Source organism: Pempheris klunzingeri, chromosome 16 (assembly GCF_042242105.1).
Source record: "Pempheris klunzingeri isolate RE-2024b chromosome 16, fPemKlu1.hap1, whole genome shotgun sequence".
Lineage (NCBI taxonomy): Eukaryota > Metazoa > Chordata > Actinopteri > Acropomatiformes > Pempheridae > Pempheris > Pempheris klunzingeri.
In genome coordinates this window covers 18,741,883-18,759,658 of record NC_092027.1, presented here as the reverse complement: position 1 = coordinate 18,759,658, position 17,776 = coordinate 18,741,883, and the positions used below count along the sequence as shown (strand labels likewise).

General features: G+C 45.4%; 1 protein-coding gene across 3 annotated transcripts; it reads left to right on the top strand.

The window, feature by feature from the left end:
- Positions 1–836: 836 nt before the first annotated feature.
- Positions 837–17,258, top strand: mgat1b (alpha-1,3-mannosyl-glycoprotein 2-beta-N-acetylglucosaminyltransferase b). Of its 3 annotated transcripts, XR_011585523.1 has the most exons (5): positions 1,185–1,861; positions 7,391–7,511; positions 7,569–8,589; positions 14,107–16,586; positions 16,622–17,258. XR_011585523.1 is itself a non-coding variant. In XM_070846539.1 (4 exons), the coding sequence occupies exons 3-4, from the start codon at positions 7,723–7,725 to the stop codon at positions 14,806–14,808; spliced, it is 1,569 nt and encodes a 522-aa protein (XP_070702640.1). In that variant the 5' UTR covers positions 837–1,096; positions 7,391–7,511; positions 7,569–7,722; the 3' UTR covers positions 14,809–17,258. The 3 variants fall into 3 exon arrangements, 2 of the variants coding, with proteins under 2 accessions (XP_070702640.1, XP_070702639.1); XM_070846539.1 differs by lacking the exon at positions 1,185–1,861 and adding an exon at positions 837–1,096 and having other exon boundaries at positions 14,107–17,258; XM_070846538.1 differs by having other exon boundaries at positions 14,107–17,258.
- Positions 17,259–17,776: the final 518 nt, after the last annotated feature.

Below are 17,776 nucleotides of genomic sequence, written 5' to 3'. Positions count from 1 at the left end.
TTGATTAAAAGTGTTTCCCTGTGGGGGCAACACTTGGGGGAATCAGGGTCCAACATATCGGGGTGAAGTAGTTGTACATACAGTCCTTGTTACCAGGGAAATAGCTGTCTGGTGAGGATTGAAGTGCCACTGTGTGCTGCAAACATGGCACCAACTCTATCAATCTAACTATAGAGTAGCGGCAGTGTTGTAACTGCAGCTGAGTCACAACGGTCATAAAACCCATGAGGTAGGTATATGAACCAGTACACAATAGTAAGCCAAATGAATCCTAAGGAAGTGCGTCCATAGCATGTGTGTGCTGTATAGAAACAGCAGGCCAGAGGTGGCCCCTGGGGCCCAGTGCAGGACTACAGCAGTGCTGCAGGCCGGGCAGCTCCTGTTTGACACCGCTGGTAATAAACCACGGGAAGAGCTCGGTTATGTGCTGATAACAGCACTGCAGTGTAATACCATTATTAGGGCACAGCTGACTTGCAAAGGGTGCTCTGATGACGGATGCTACTTGGACTTATGGGAGATGTAGGCCTGTTTGGGAGCTGGGCACAAAGCTCGACCTCTTCAGCTCTGACTCTTCTTTGAATGTAAAGTCCCCAAACTTTATAGAAGTGCAGCACTTCTTCACGGAGAAACTGATTCTGGATCGAAGTACCATAGACTGTGGAAAAGGACATTTAATTTGATGACATTTAATTTGAAAATTACATTTAATTTGATAATTTACTGGAACTATTGGCGAAAAGACTTGGTTCGCGTCAACTTGATCAAACCCTGATCCGGAAGTGTAGTTTAGTGTAGTTACATGAAAGATGCGGTCATCGTCGCCGACATGAGGAGAGGCAGCCTGAGGTGCGGGCACAGCCGGCTGGAGTAACGGTGCTCTTCCACCAAGTGAGGGCAGGGAAGTGGACCCGCACCGCGAGCAGCCACCGGTGTTGGAAGAGAGCTGAGCCGAGGGGGTCATGGCAAACAGGGGTGGAGGTGTAGGCAGCACCGAGCCCGCCGCACACCACCACAGAGATGAGCTGCGAATGTGACACCGAAGGGATACAAGAGTTGCTGGCAAATGTTAGCTAGCCAGCTAGCTAGCTAGCCGGTGAGTGCTGCAGCGTTCTTTCCTTTTTCGGGGCGAGCCGCCCGGCTCGTTGAGCCCGGCATGAGAGAGGGGGGGAGGGAGCCGTGGCTCCCGCTGCTACAGCTGTGTCTGCGGTCAGGACGGCCCATGAATGAAAAAGTGTTTAGCACTGCTGTCCGACATTAGCCAGCTAGCTAACACCACGTCAGCTGTTAGCCTGGTTGCTACGAAGACATGCTTCGTGTCCCTGGTGCTCATTGGTGACTGGAGAGGACTGAACCCTGGCTGTGCCCCTGCCGCAGTCACATCTATCAGGTCCCGTGTTTGAACGCAGCTACTAGCCGAGATTTGGGTGTCAGTCAGCTAAATAGCTTCAAAGAAGTGACAGCTGGCTTTCATGTCAACACAACGCTACTGACTGGTCCTGTTAGCGCAGGCAGGCTGCTGCTTCAGTCCCAGGGCAGACAGGACGGGGTGCTGGCCTAACCTGCCAGTCCTCTTGGCCTTTACGATGGAAGTTAGTCATGTGAACTATTAGCTGGCTGCTGCACCGTCTGCAGGCTCCTGTTTGGTCCCATCGGCCAGCTCCACGGTGTGTGTGTCACCTGGGGAGGAGGGGGTTAAAGAAGAAGAGTTTGTGCTGGTGTACTTTGGGAAGAGAGGAGCAACAGTTCCCTCCCTGTGCCCGTCCTCCCCCCCGTTCACCATCAGATCCTCTTGTGTAAAGCTAACCCTGCTCCAGTGTTGAAAGGGAGCAGGACAGGTCTGTGGGCTGCTCCGGTCCAGGTATGCTTCATTTCACTCTGTGTTCCTGAGCTTCATCTGATTTTCCTGCTGTGTGTCCTCACACTGCTCTGCTCTCTGCCTGTGGCTGCCTCTTCTCCCCTTCTCCCCTTCACCTCTTCACCTCTTTACTCCTTCATCTATGTTCCTCAACGTTATTGAGTGTCTGCACGCGGTTTTCTTGTGTTTTCAAGGTAAAGGTTCTACCTTAGAATGCCAGTCTGCTACAAAGAGTTCAGGTGGCCTCTGTCTTTGTTAAGGTGATCATTAGAGTCATCTCCGAGTCCATCAACTCTTTCAAAGCACATTAGTAAAAGGTGAACCCCCTTTCCAGTCTGGTAGCAACATCTAACTGCAGTCCTGCAATACCCCCTTCCCTCATGAGGGGTTCAGTGTTCAAACTGTTGTTCAGAGGTGTAGATTTAGTTTGTGGTGCCGTTCTATTACCCTGATGTGTTTCGGCTAGTTAGCCTACCTGCGCTGATATCACAAAGAGCAGACATCAGAGCAAAGCGTCTGAACAATTGTGCTCATGTTCCAGCTCCACAGTTTGAGGGTGCTCAGACCGGTCGAAATTGTAATGTGGATATCTTTGGATTCTGCTCTGCTGATGGGACAAAAAGAATCTGAAGTAATGACTTTGGGCTCTGAGTGATCAGCATATTCATAACAGTCGGACGTTTTATAGACATCAGTTAACCCTGGGTTAAAGACTAGCTTTTAATGTGAAAAATCTTTGGAGAAGTTTAATGTCAGTTGCTAATATACCGTAGTGGTTTCTAAAAATGCCTGTAAACTTTGATTTATTTCTAAAGTGTCGCGACATTACTGAGAACCCTTTCATCATCTTGATAATCTTTATATGTCACTGATGCATAAAGAAAGAGTTCAGGCAAAAGCTGCACAACGTGCCGCTCCTCCTGTACGCTATACTGTGTTAGATCTGGATGTGACCACAAGCTTCTGCCCCTCAGACTCGTGGGGTTCTGCGGAAGGTGTTGGTGATTTGAAGGTGAACAGGTAGGACATGTTAGTAGCTGGCAGAGCACCCTTCACTAATCAGAGCATTTGTTTCTTGTAGTCAAACATCCATCCTTACAAGATTACTGCAGGCCTATATTTATCAGCACTAATTGGTTTAGGCTTTTCTAATGCTGAGGAGCTCCTGTGGAGGAGTCGGTGTGACCTTCTTCTTTACTGCAAAGAAAAGATTTACCGCAACAAACACTGTTGACAGTGGTGGTTTTATTTGACCGGATATCGCTGTGTAAGCATTTGTGCCTGTTTATTCACGACAGGTTGGACTTTGACTGTATAATAAATTGTCAGTTTTTAGTAGTTAGTAGTATAAAGTGCAGCCAACTTACAAATAGATGATAGTTTAAAAAGCTGAAGAGAGAGATGATAGATATTATAACATGTATAATTACACTTCCTTGTCATGATGTCTAGTCTTTCAATCAGCTCAGCTCAGATACCTCTGCACAACCAGTCCAGTCAGCATAACACGAGGTACCAGGGACGGACCAGTCAAGATGTGCACACGATGCTACATGTAAATCATCATGTTAGAACATGCATCATAGTAGGGCTGTGAGATATGACCATAGAGGTCATGTCATATCCATACAACGATAAATAATTTGAACACCCACACCCCGGCACACACACTGCCACAAGTAGACAGCATCCCAAATTAATAATTAAGTATATGAATTATAGTGCATTTATAATTAAGTAATCACAATAAAATGAACGAGTGCAGGGAGGGCCGAGCGCTTTCCGCTAGATAAGTGTAATGGTGGTAATGCAACATTTTTGGATGTGACACACAGCTCAGTAAAATAGTCTCAAAAGGATCCACGGGGACCGGGCTCGTGAATCACTATGGCGATTCACAAACATATTCACATGAGCACATAAACACATTCACAAAGAGGGAGTCAGCGTCCACTAGAGGTCTACATGCTTTAGCAAGGCAGCACTGCCCTCTACTGGCCGATCGAAATGAGCTCTCACTGCCTCAGGAAGAAGCCTTTGGCCTTTGATAAATACAAATTTATTGGAGCATCGTGGCCAAAACGTAGAGCACCAAGGGCAAAACCAATAGTATGACGGCAAAACAATATAATCAACGTTTTAATCAACAATTAGGAGACAGTGGGTTGAAAAATGATGAACAAGATGAATATAGATCAACAAACTTTCAGCTGCGCATGGAAGACACAAAATTATTTATACTTACAATGTCTAAAAAAAGGTAAATATTAATGCATGAAACATGAAAAGTTAATCAAATTAAGTGTCTAAACACAATAATCTCAATAAACGTATCTAAACCTATCTAATATCTAAATCAGAGGCCACAGAAATGGCTGTCCAGATTGTGACCAGACCACTGCATTAATCGTACTGTCTCATTTCTGGCTGCCAGCGTTTCTGTTTTTCTGCTCCGTCTCAGCCCAGTTTATTTTTCTATATTGTTTATTACAGCAGCTTAATGGTCTGCTGTACATTTAAACACTCACAGCTCTCTCCTCCTGTTACACCGTGTCCTAACAGCATGCAACACAAGCAACATCAGAGATAAAATCAGTTTGATTGCCTTGTTTTCTCTCGGACTGTACACTGGCCGCGTTCTGAGCTGTTTCTATTTCTGTGGTTTTGAAAGCGACGTAATGGATGAGGAGCAGTTGATTGGTAGAGGTTCTTTAAACACACGTGTATTAACGGTCTCATATCAGGCGCATTGTCAAGTTAGTAGGTCTATGGACCAGGCATATGGAGGACCTACTAAAATAGGTCTAGATGGATTAATGCTTAAAAACACAGGAGGTGGATTTAGGATGTTTTCAGTGGATGTTGGCCCGCTGAAAGGCTGGAGGAGGTCACTTGATCAACAGATCCTCTTACGACATGGTCAGAGAGCCCTAACCCTGAAGTATAGAGTCTGGCAGGGTGTTCTTATCACCTGTTAAATTACATAAAGCCTTTGAGAAAGAACATGATATAGTTGATCAACACAGGACTTTTAAATAAAGCACTTTATTGACAGCCAGTTAAAATATACTCTATGGAACTCTATGAACTCTTACGTAAAACAGTAGTTACCTGGATGTAACTCTATGAGCATGTGCACAGCACTCTAACAGGCTTCGTCATTGGTTTACCCCCTATGAGGCTCTGCCTTGGCACCTGAGAAAGATAAATAAGTACTTAGAGCCCAATCAGGGCGCAGTATCCCTGTCGTCTCCCTTGAGACTCAGCAACAGCAATCGAGACCAGCTGGGCTTGTAGTGAGAGGGCTATGCACATACTCATAGAACTGGAGTTACATCCAGGTAATTATGTCCTCCACCCGCTGACAGGCTTCATTATTGGTTAAAACCTAGGTCCACTAGATCCACTAGCCATGAAGCGGTCCTACCCATCATGACCTGATGTCATTTGCTGCTGCAAACACCACCAAAGTGGAAGCAGCACTACCGTTCTCAAGCAGGCCCTACAGAAAATCTAGAATATCCTGAAGAGGACATGAGCACAGGTTGAGACCCCAGGCCTCACACCTATGCGCAAACATCTGCTACCATGGTGTATAGGACCTGATGGTGGACAGGGCACATGCACACTAAATGGTGGAGAGCGCGGCTGCTGGGCCCAGGCTACTGTGGTTGATGGTGAAGCCCAACTGCTAAAGCCAACAAAATGAGTTGCATCCCTCGCTTTGTCCTCCAGCCAGCCAGCTGCAGTGGATGATGGGGGAAAACTCCTAATGGGGGATGAATAAGGTGTAGAAAAGACACTCACCAGCGAGGTGTCCTGCTCCAAAGACTGGCAGCTGTAGCTGTTTGTATGTCACCGTAATCTTTAAGAGCTGCTCTTCAACTGGACAGCTACTGGCCAACAGGATGGCTTCCCAAGCTAAAAATGTTAGTCGAGCCAATCAACACTGCTAACAATGTTTGCAAAGTGAGAAAGGTGAAATGACTTGATTGTAAACGGCTTACTCACCGGAGTAACTTGGAGAGGGGGAATACATTCCCATAGCAATGCAGCTACACCACCGGGGGTTTGAACAGCTTTACCAGCAAAGACCACCAGATGAGTGGCGCTGCTTGGTAGCACTGTGGTTAGCCAGCCAGTGTGGAGGAAATACTTTAGTAGCTGTTGAAGCGGAGTGAAATGGCCTTGCAAGGGCGGCTGTTGCTCAGAGGTCGTCCCTCAATCGGAAAGTCGGTGGTTCGATCCCCCAGCTATGAGTCTGCATGTCGAAGTGTCCTTGGGCAAGACACTGAACCCCGACTTGTTCCTGAAGTGTGTGAAAATAGTCTCCTCCAAGTTAGATTCCTCCTGAATGAATGATGTGTGAATGGGTGAATGAGGATGTTCTTTGAGTAGTTGAAATGTAGTGGTTGAAAGGAGCTATACAAATACAGACCATTTACTGTAGAGGTGAAGACCAAGGAAGAGCAAGTCAAAAGCACCATCTTCCTTCTTAAAAGTTCATCCCTTTATTGGTAAAATAAGACTGCTGATGGTGGAACTGTCTCCAGAGGTGGTGGAAGGACAGGCCAGGATCCCCCGCATGCACTTGACCCTGACCTCTGATGTAATGTCGAAAGTGTATTTTGCTTAATATGAGATTCTGTTTTTTTGAGTTCATGACACATTTTTAGAAATGCATGGTTCTCACAGGACAGCAATGTTGCAAACATGGTGATGATCAGACCATAATGCATTGCTGCAGATTAAAGAACCAAACAGTGGATAAAGTAGTTAGGTGAACTCAACCTTAAACATTTACTGCAGGAAAATGCAATATACAGATGAAGGCAGTGGGAATATTCATCCACAAACATAAGATATGAGAGGAGAGAGAGGGGAGGACATGTAGCAAAGAACTTCTGGAATTGAACCTGGGCCACCGCATAAGGCCAAGCCTTAATGGTATACGCTCTGCCAAGTGAGCCACGGGGGCACCCTTGCAATGATTTTGCCCTAGTGATGTTTAGGGTGCAGAGGTTTTACTCATGGTGAAATATTTTCGTAGTGTGGTTTCAGTACTTTTGCTTTACTCATGGACCTGAATACTACTTCCACTTCTGGTCAGCACAGCCTGACTGACCCTGTGTGTTACTGTGACTTCAGCACAGATTTGTTGTTCACTATGTAGTATTATCAGGGAAGAAATGTAGTGAGTTTACTGCATCCTTTTGGATTTTAGTGCGTCAGAGATGGAAGGTGCGCTACTTGCATCATCACTGCTACTGATCAGAAATTACAATAAGACAAGTAATGAGTAATAATTCATATCTAGTGTATGATATCTAGTATATCTACTGTATCTAGTGTCCTTTGGTTGTTTCGGACATTCTGCACAAACATGTCATACAAAAGAATGCAACTAATTCACAGTTTTACAGATGTGTAGTACATGTCAGAAAAGGGCTTTTGTTTTTGCTTCATTATTTCAATTTCAAATAAGCTACATTCACTCTTCACTGATAAATTGTTTTCTTGCTCTTTTTTCAGGATAATGGCCGAAGAATAATATCGAAGGACTTTACACAACCCAAAGTGACTCTACTTTCCCTTATTTTACTGCACTTTTCCAACTTCTTGAACATCTGCAGTCCTGAGACAGTCCTGTTCCGTAACTAGAAGATTTCATGGAACACATTAATTGTACAGTAAGATCATGTAAATTGAGTTTAAATTGGACAGTCCTCATCCTGACACCCTGAAATTATTAACTTCCTGCTCATCTGATATTGACACTGTTGGATTCTCACTCTGGTTCCATCACTTGTTCCCTACCTGCGGCCTTTTCCACCACCCCATCCCTTTTCTAGTGTCATTGGGCCATGGTTCGCAAGAAAGGCTCCCTAATACTATGTGGTGCTTTCCTGTTTGTGGCCTGGAATGCTTTGCTTCTACTTTATCTTTGGGGTCGCCCTCCCATCGGCCGCCTCGGAGAGGGTGGTGGAGCCGAACCAGGAGGAAAGGAGGAGTGGGGCATGGGCGGAGGTAAAGGAGGTAGGGCCAACCTGGCTGGGGAGGTGATTCGGCTGGCAGAGGAGGTCGAAATTCAGCTTGAGACTCAGAAAAAGCTACTGAAGCAGATTGAAAGTCACAGGGCTGTGTGGGCTCGGCAGAAAGACATCGGGAAAAGAGAAACAGAAGATGCAAAAGAAGTCAAAGAAAAGGTTGTCCACCAGTCATCGAAGCCTCCCCTTCCTCTCAAAGACAGAGTGGACGACGGGGACCAATCTGAAGTAAAACAAACACAGAACCCTGTTCATACAGTAGCTTCAGACTCTAAGTTAGAACAGCAGCAGGACACTGAAATAAAGGAAGAGACTGAGAACAATAAAGTAGTGACTTCCACTGGCAGCCCAGAAGTCGTCATTCCCATTCTCGTTATTGCTTGTGACAGAGTGACGGTAAAACGGAGCCTCGATAGACTGATACAGTACCGCCCTTCTCCAGAACTATATCCAATTATTGTAAGCCAGGACTGTGGCCACGCGGAGACAGCTCGTGTGATTGGCTCATATGGAGATCAAGTGACGCACATAAGCCAGCCGGACCTGTCTGACATCAGAGTCCGGCCAGAGCACCGGAAGTTCCAGGGCTATTATAAAATCGCCAGACATTACCGCTGGGCACTTAATCAAGTGTTCAACACGTTCTCCCAGTCTACCGTGGTCATCGTGGAAGATGACCTGGAGGTAAGTGCTGTCGGACTTCTTTCTTATTCACATTACTGTACATTACAGTAGGCATCGTAATCCGACATTGCTCACTTTTTTGTGGCATTTTGCCTTCGAGAGTTCGACAGTAGAGACACACAGAGGTCTGTGTTGTATGTTCAGTGTTCTTTTTCAGGCTTCAGTAAACAATATGACGCTATGTGATGCTGGCAGTGGGGTTTCACTGGCAGCCATCCCCAAATGGAGTAGAGAGACGTAAAGAAGAGAGAGAGAGACAAAAGAGGCAGGTGGCTAAGCAGCTACAACTAGCACTTGAAATCTTGGGATGTGAAAAAACAGGAAAAATGGTTTGTTTGTTTGCAGGCTTGAAAGGACTTAAACTGATTTGAGAATGTAGTGTTGACAGCTGTAGAACATGCTCGTTGGCAGTAGCTTGCACAAGCCACATTATGGTAGATTTCTGTTGCTGCAAATCTTGGGTCATTTCCCAAAATCCAGAGGCTGTTGACTTCTTAATGGTCAACATTTCAAAAGTAGATGGGCCAAGGCTGAAGGTTGCAGGACACCAGGGGCCTCATTTCTAAACCAGTGCTCAGGATCCATCCTTAAAATGTATGTAAGCACAAAAGCTGAAGAAGGCTTGTGTTAAGAAGTGGTCAGACTTCTAAAAGTGTGTGTAGGCACACCTGCAGACAGTGCTCCCTTTATAAATCACAGTCCACCTGGAAATGTGCACTCCTGTCCCCTCCCCTAACCCTCACATTCACTCATGAAAGGTCAATGCAAAGCACCTCATTACTGTTGATCCATAGAAATGAGCCATTCTCTTAGTTGTCTGGCTTGTAATGCTGACACAGCACTGATGAAACACTGCGCAGAGTGTGTTTGAGATTTGAGTAGGCTTTTATCTTTTAGGATTGAAAGGTGCTGATGGAATAGTTCTGGCTCACTACACGAGCACCAAGTGAAGTGAAAATTAAAGTGAAACAAAATGTGCGAGAGGCGTCATTTGGCTACATCTTCTTCAGTTCTTCATCACCTCAATTGTGGATGGCTGTGGCTCGGAGGTAAAATGGGAACTACGATCCCCAGCTCCTCCAGTCCACAAGACACTGAACCCCCAATTGCCACTGCAGCTGTGCTTCAGAGTGTAAATGTGTGTGAATGACCAGTCTCCACATCAATTAAGATTCTTCCTGTATGAATGATGTGTGAATGGGTGAAAGTGAACGTAGTGTCAAAACACTGAGTGGTCGACATGATGAATGTTGGTACACATGGCTCAGTTTCCATACAGGTGCCATGTTTTTATAGATCCTGACTTTTGCGTGGGAAGTGGGGGACTCCTTTTTTCAGGCCCTGTTTTGTGTGCATGAAGCCCCTGGTCCAGATGTTTGACACTTGGACAGAGCAGAGAGCTGCTGTGCTTAAGTAGACTGACACCCACATCCACACCTCCCATTATTGTTGGCTTAAAGAGATTGTTCAGAGTAGTCAGATGGTACTTTAAGTGTCCTTCCGGAGGAAATATTGATGATGGGAATTAGCTCAGTCCAGATGAGCCAATTAACAAAGCATTTTAAACCACTGCCCTGAATTCCAAAGCGTCATCAGAAATGCCCGTCCTGTATAATGACAGCTGTTGGAGAACCAACACTGATGCGTCAGCGATTTAGTGAGTCTTTGCTGTCCTCCTCATTGACCGGTCTGCTGAGCGCCGGAGTGGGCGAAAGTATCAACATGCCAGTGGATTTTTAAGGGTGTGTCTACTTCCCTTTTTGGTTAACAGGCGGAGTGGAATGAGGCTCATTCCCATGCCATCAGTTCCACAATGATTGTGATTTATAAAACAGAACCAGGCATAGGTGTGACTATAAATCTATGCAGAGTTTAATGCATCTGGAGCAGTGGGGGAAAACTCTTTTTTTGTCAACATAAATAAAGAGATTTCTGTTCAGTTTTTATTGTTTAACTACATTTTAGTCTTGTCTTTCTACTTGAACAGTATTGCATGTTGATGGTGACAGTTGGTGTCCGGTTTTGCTTCTCACCGGAAGTGTCTCAGACCTGAACCATTTTCCCGGCTGATGAGTTGACTTGCCCATGTTTTGTTGATTTAGTCATTTTCCTGTGATTTTAGTGCTTCTAACATGAGCAAACAGGAGGTTTCTTTATCTGTCAGGTTTAAATGTGTTTGTTTGATGTATTTCCCACCTTGTTGTAGCTACAGACAGCAGCTACAGTCAAAGTGTTTCTCCACATCAAGACAAAAGTCTCATCATCTATCGTGTTAAAACCACTGAAATCCACCACTGATTATAAAATAATATTGATGTGGTTATGGAATATACAATTGAATTGTTTTGTTTTGAAAACTGAGCTGATTTGCCATTTGATTGCCTGACTTCAGACCAGCTTATCTGTGCTGCTTGATGTGGCAGCAGCTTCCATCAAAAAAAGACCTGGTGCGTATCTGCCGAGCCACTTCTGGGACGCTGCCGAAATACACTGCAGCATAAACTAAAACAGACGCCATCAGCTCCAGCAACTGTGCTGCAGCCAGAAAAAGGTCACTGACATCATAGTTACTAGTTGGTCATAGTTTCTGTGAACGAAATTAACACTAATATTTACGATATGTATTTAAAAATTTGACATCTGGGTAATATCGTCAATCAACTTTGACTGTTTGAGCACCAATCGTTAGAGACACAAACACAGAGGCTTCTTCCTCTCGTTCCGTTATCCTGTCGCACGTCTGCCTGTCAAGTGCAGCAGCTTGTTGTGTCATGGTGGAATCAGATTTCTGCAAAGCTAGGGGCAACAACAGCCTCTGATTCCCTGTTTCATCCATCCCATTTTCCTGTGACCAGACGTGAGCCTTAGGCAGCCGTAGGTTAGTTTGGCTCTGATCCCACCTCTCTTCCCTCTCCTCCTGGAGTGGGCGTACCACCCGTGGCAGATTTTGGTTTGGCTGGTTAGGATGGTTAGGATGGTTAGGAGATGCTGTGGGCAGTGACTTTCTCAATGTCCGCTGTTCTTAATCCAAACTCTGTGCTTCCTTTTCCAGTGCTGTTGAGTGCATTTCTGTCACACGTCATACATGCTTCAGTAATATAGTCGAAAAAACTAAAAACAATGAAGCAAAGTCTGAAGGAGCTCCCAGCTGCCTCAGCTGTCACTGTGGTGATTTGGGGCAAAGTAAACGGAACTCTGTGAAACCACATGTCCATCTGTTTTTGCTTATGTACGGATGAAACACACTCAACATGCCCAGCAGTGAGCTTTTTAAGTGCCGTGTGTATTTTTGTGCTAGAACCAGGCTAGCTCTTTCCCTCTGCTTCCAGCCTTTATGCTAAGCTAAGCTAACCATGTCCCGATTCCAGCTTTTCTCTCAACAAACAGACATCAGATAGTTAGGATCATAAGTACCCTAACTATCACAAAGAAAACACACAGCAGTATTTTTCATAACACTAAGTCACTTTGACTCATTTAACAGTAAATCAAAGTGACCAAATGTTACAGACCAGTTCAGCAGAACTCTATGAAACAGTCTGTGGACTTTGGAGTTAGAAAAACCATCTGTATCCACATACTGGCAGCTTCATTCTGTTTGTCCTGGCCAATGTTCATTGCAGTTGTATATTTCCATCAAATGGAAATATTGCTTATTTCACATTCATTTGGGCAGATAAGATAAGATAAGATAAGATGCCCCTTTATTTATCCCCCAAGGGGGAAATTCTCATTACGCAACAGCTACATCTGAATCAAAGAAAAAGGAGATAAAAAATTGTGAAGAAATAAAAATACAAATATACAAAATACAATGCAAATGTGCAAAAAATACAAATATAGAAATGTACAAAATAAAATATAGTGCAATATGCAATCTGAAAGAAATGTACACAGTGTCCACAGGTAGTGCAAATGTACCATTATGTGCAAAATGGCAAAGCTATTGGTGGTTTAGTGAACCATGATAAAGTCTCTGTGGCCAGGAGGTGCTGGGTGCTGCGGTGTTGTGCAGTCTGATGGCTGATGGTATGAAGGGTTTGTATACTTAGCTGGAGTCTCCAGCAAAGTCGTAACAAAAAGTAAAAGTCTGAGAGTTTAAACGGTGCCTGTAGTCACAGCATGAGCTCGTAATCGTCCTGCTCCTACCAGCACGTCTGGCAGTCTCTTGGCTGGATGGTCTTTCCATGGTGGAATGAGGCTTAATGTGGGTTAATGATAACTGGAGCTGGTCCCTCTGGTTTCACAATCATCTCAAACATTCATCACTTGAGACACAAACAACAAAATGTGCAGCAGCAGTTTACCGATTTTACTGTGTTGTCACACAGTAAACACCAGAGTGAACACTTGGCTGGGAAAAAGTACCCCAGCAGCAGGAAACAAGTTACAGGGAACTTGAGGTAACTTTGATTTCAAACAGCAGTTCCAGAGAGAAACTTTAAATCAGCACTTCTTTTTCCCTTTTCCCGTGGACTAAAGGAAAGTTGCTCCACCCTGTGCAGTGAAACAGTGAAATGCTGTTTACCCAAATCACACAGACACATCAGTATTAACAGTCTCATCACAAAACTAGCTATTTTACATTACTGTCAGTACATGGAGTCATTTACATGATTGTATTGGAACATTACAATAACTTGATTTTGTGGGACAAGAGATATCCTCTGTAACTGCTGCCACAGATTTTTTGTGGCCCTCGAGGCATAAAAATGGCTTTGTCTATCCGGACACTGCATACTGTCTGCAGCAGTGCTCCCAGACTCAGAGCTGTTGTAATGGAGGACGCACACGAGCAGGTGGACACTTGTTGAGTGAAGCTAAACTTCAAGTGACTTTTTTTTTTCAAGGCGGACGTCTTGACTTAGAAAATATAAGTGTCACTAATAGCAGTTTCTGCTGCACTTCAGTAACTGTTGGGATGGAGCCATCGTTTCTGTGTTTAGTTCCAAGTTAAAATGTCTGTTGAGTGTCTCTGAATCAAACTCATTAGGAACCATAAATGAACAGAAATATTAAGGTTCAGGTCAACAAGATCTGTTGGGACAGGCTTCCGAAGGAGGATGTGACAGAAACCAGTGTGGGACCACAAACCTCACCGTCAGCAGCTTTGGCTGTTTCCTTCCCTTTGCATTAGTCCTAATAAAACCAGAGGAAGGTTGACGCTGCTGTTTACTTTGAGCAAAGAAATGTCAAACATTTGAAGGAATACTCTCAGCACAACCTGGGTTTTATGTTTGTGGTTTGTTTCTGTCACTGATTAACAGCTAGGAGCATCATAAAGGGCTGAGAATGAGGAGTAAGCATGCGATGCGACAGGGTAGAGACCGTAACGGTGTTAGTCTAACTGTCAACTTCCTGCCTCAGCTTTGACCTGCTGTACTTCCTGTTGTTGTCACGCTGCTGTGCTCCCACATGCTGTTGACATTTCACTGAGTCCTTTGAACTGTTTGGTCTGTTTGTCTCTCTGAAGAAGTATCATCTCACTCCTGTGCGTGTCCCTCCTTTCCCTCCTAGGTGGCACCGGACTTCTTTGAATATTTCCGAGCCCTGTACCCCATCCTGCGCTCTGACCCCACCCTGTGGTGCGTCTCTGCCTGGAACGATAATGGCAGAGACGCCTTGGTGGATCCATCCAAAGCCGAGCTCCTCCACAGAACAGACTTCTTCCCCGGTCTGGGCTGGATGCTGCTGAAAGAGATGTGGAATGAACTGGAACCCAAATGGCCCTCTGCCTTCTGGGACGACTGGATGCGTCAACCAGAGCAGCGCAAGGACCGCTCCTGCATCCGTCCGGAAATCTCCCGGACTATCACCTTTGGCCGTAAAGGCGTCAGTTTGGGTCAGTTCTTTGACCAGTATCTTCGCTACATTAAGCTAAACACTGAATTTGTGCCTTTCACCAAACAGGATTTGTCTTATCTGCTAAAAGAGAAGTATGATGAGAAGTTTATCAAAGAGGTTTACAGTGCACCACTGGTGAAGATTGAGGACCTGCAACAAGGGGGCAGCTTAAAAGGCCCTGGGCCGTATATGGTGCAGTACTCCAGCCGGGACAGTTTTAAAGTCTTTTCTCGAAATCTGGGGGTGATGGACGACTTAAAATCTGGAGTCCCTCGTACAGGCTACAGGGGCGTAGTCAGCTTCCTGTACCGGGGTCGACGGGTGTTCTTGGCTCCACCAGAGGGCTGGATGCAGTATGACATTAGCTGGAGCTGAGAGGCTGATCCAGACTACAACAGAAATGGTGTTGAAGAGGGGAGAGAGCCTTACTCAGAGGAGCACCCTCTCAGACCAAAGAATAGCAGCAGCAGATGCAGTGGTTCATGAAGGAACTGAAACTGCAGAGGGAAGCTTCTAAAACAGGGTGCTCATTTAGGATCAGCAAGACCAACAGCCACACAGACTTGACTAAGAGGTACAGCTTTTAGGAAAGGAGAGCTCCACCTTCAAGCACTGTTTGAAAACACCTATCGGTGACGTGCCTTTCTTTCTGGGCCCATTTTGTTTGGTGTTTTTTTTTTTTATTGTCAATGACTGGCCAAATGTAGACTTAACATCACACTCACAGGTTTGCAGCAGCTGGAAACTGAGTTTGGTAGCAGAAAATAATGTGAAATGTCAACAGGAAGAAAAGTGTCAGTGATGGAGAGAACACTCTGGAGGCCGAACACAGGCAGAGAGATCATCTCTACGGGAGAGAAGCAGTGTTATGTAAAAACTTTAGGTCATCTTCTTTTACATTTAGCAAAGGTTTTGGAATTGATCCAACTCTTCAGATCACACTCCTGTTTAAATCTATGAAACTAATCAGCGATGGCGTGCAAAGCCTCTACAGTGTTCAGGTGGTAAACAGAGAACACGTGCAGTGCTGACAGTCATTACATGAAGGTGCAGCCCATAGTCTCATGTGTTGAAGTCTGTACTAACCACATAGTGTTGACCTCCATCCATCGGGTGCAGCACTGCTGCGACTAGCAAGAAGACATAACTTAACACGGTTGGTGTTGACTGGGAGGGAAGAGACCGACCTCTGCTGGTTAACTTAAAGCATGTTTTAGCTTTACAGACCTAATGATGCTCCGAAAGAAACGAGCCCTGAGAATGGTTTGAACAGTATGGGAGGAGTTTCTCATGGATCATCTGTCCTTAGAGCAGCTTCTGAACGTGAAAGCAGTGTGATGATGATTTACAGGTGAAGGTGCCATCTGTTGTGGCCAGCTCACAGACATGGATAACGGTGCACACTCTCAGACGCTCTGTCCCCTGTCAGACGCTCTGTCCCCCACCAGACGCTCTGTCCCCCACCAGACACTCTGTCCCCCACCAGACGCTCTGTCCCCCACCAGACGCTCTGTCCCCCATGGTGTTGCACTCAGAGATCCTGTTCACACCTGCCACTAACACACATCTGTACTGATGGAGCTCTCCACACATCTGTCCACAGCTGGCAGTGACCACCTGTGGTCACATGTCACTTCCCTCCTGGTTTGTACAAACACTGATAAGAGTTGGAACACTTCATTTAAAATGTTGTTTATTAGTTAATTCATAATTAACACATCTATTTAAACAACAGCTCCCTTTTAACAGGCTGTCTGTTCCTGGTGTGTCACAATAACTTTATCACATTATCTCTAACATCAGTCCAGATCCAGAATTTTGACACTGCTAGAGTGCAGAGCAAAGTCTCAGTGAGCAGCAGGAGGGAGCTGCTGGGTGTCAGAGACATGAAGGTGCTGATTAACAGAGCTCAGCAGCTCCACCAGAAACCTCTAAATCCACAGCAGGACACAGTTCTGATTAAGAAAAGAACAAGTCGCCTTCATATAGGCGTACCTTCTTCTGATGTGTGCACACTGCTAAAACAATGTGGCCCTGAACGGGATGCAGTCACACCTGTACTGAGAACAGGTCACTAAAGATGCCTGGTAATGCAGCAGGTGTGAACAGGACAGACAGATGGTGGAAGCCCCCCACCCGTCAGTCTCTGGGTGGTGTCACCGGTGGTGTACAGACACAGTTCCTCAAGGTGCTTCAGACGAGCACGTAGCTTGAAGCACGGTGAGGTGGGGTGGGAAGGCTTTTTTCCTCTGTGATACGTGGAAGGGTTCTGGGTTTTACCTCCATCAGTGGGATGTTTGAAGAGAACTGCCTTTCTGAAGGAAACCTCATTGTAATTCTAGCTTCAGGGTAACAGGATGTGCATTCCCACCACACCTCTCTGGGTGGGACTGAACTCTGTGTCTAGATGTGTAGAAGGACATTGTTAATATGAAGGATGATTTTGAAGGCTATTTTGAAATGATTTCGCTGTCGTCGACTTGTAGTTCTAACAGGTTTTCCAAGCTGACTGAGTCAAACGTGGTCCTGATGGCCACCCAGCCGCCCTCATACAGGACAGGATGTAACCACATGACATCCAAACCAAGGTGTGCTCAGTGTAGGTTTGTTGAAAAACCTCTGACTGCTTGATTGTCCGGTCTGTTTCTGCAACAAGAAGGATGTGGAGTGGCTGGAGGAATGATTATCACTGTACTGTAATTAGCTTTGGGAAATTATCCAGGAGATGGACTGATCCCAGGTCTGTACGGTGATGTGTAAAACCACTGCCTGATGTGTTTATAACTTTAATACAGTACAAATAAAAGCAACTATTTTGATATCTGTCCACATGTACAAGGAGTCGGTCTGTGATTGACAGCTGTGTTCATGTCTGGGAGCATCGAGGTGCCTCTTGGTTAACGGCGGGTTTGTAAGGAACGGCTGAGCCTTATATCGGCACAGAAATGTCCCCTGCAATGTTGGCGTCCTGGAAGATTTGGCCTCAGAAAGTACTGATCAAAGTGAGGAAACTCTTTCTGTGCACTTCACCCACATCTGGAGTCTAACTGCACACACTGTAGTGGAGCTAACTGATGTTACCAGGGTGTGTCCAAACGCCCAGGGGCCATACATGGCACATAAATACATTTGAACACACCCTGTGTGATATAATTATATGCAGCTAACATGTCAGCATGGCTCCACAGTCTCACAGTCGTTCAGCATTCTGAAGTGAACAAAATGGTGATTTAGTCCCATTATCAGCTGCTGTGGTGACACCGCCGCAAGGAAGCATTTTTAAAGAGTGCTGAACCCTCCCAGAAAATGTATTGCAGTGATATACGAAGTGTCCCTGTCTCAC

Bases quoted from the DNA above. Each gene is read 5' to 3' on its own strand.
- mgat1b (XM_070846539.1), top strand. From the start codon at position 7,723: ATGGTTCGCAAGAAAGGCTCCCTAATACTATGTGGTGCTTTCCTGTTT. The intron at 8,590-14,106 runs GTAAGTGCTGTC...TTTCCCTCCTAG, and splicing joins TCGTGGAAGATGACCTGGAG to GTGGCACCGGACTTCTTTGA.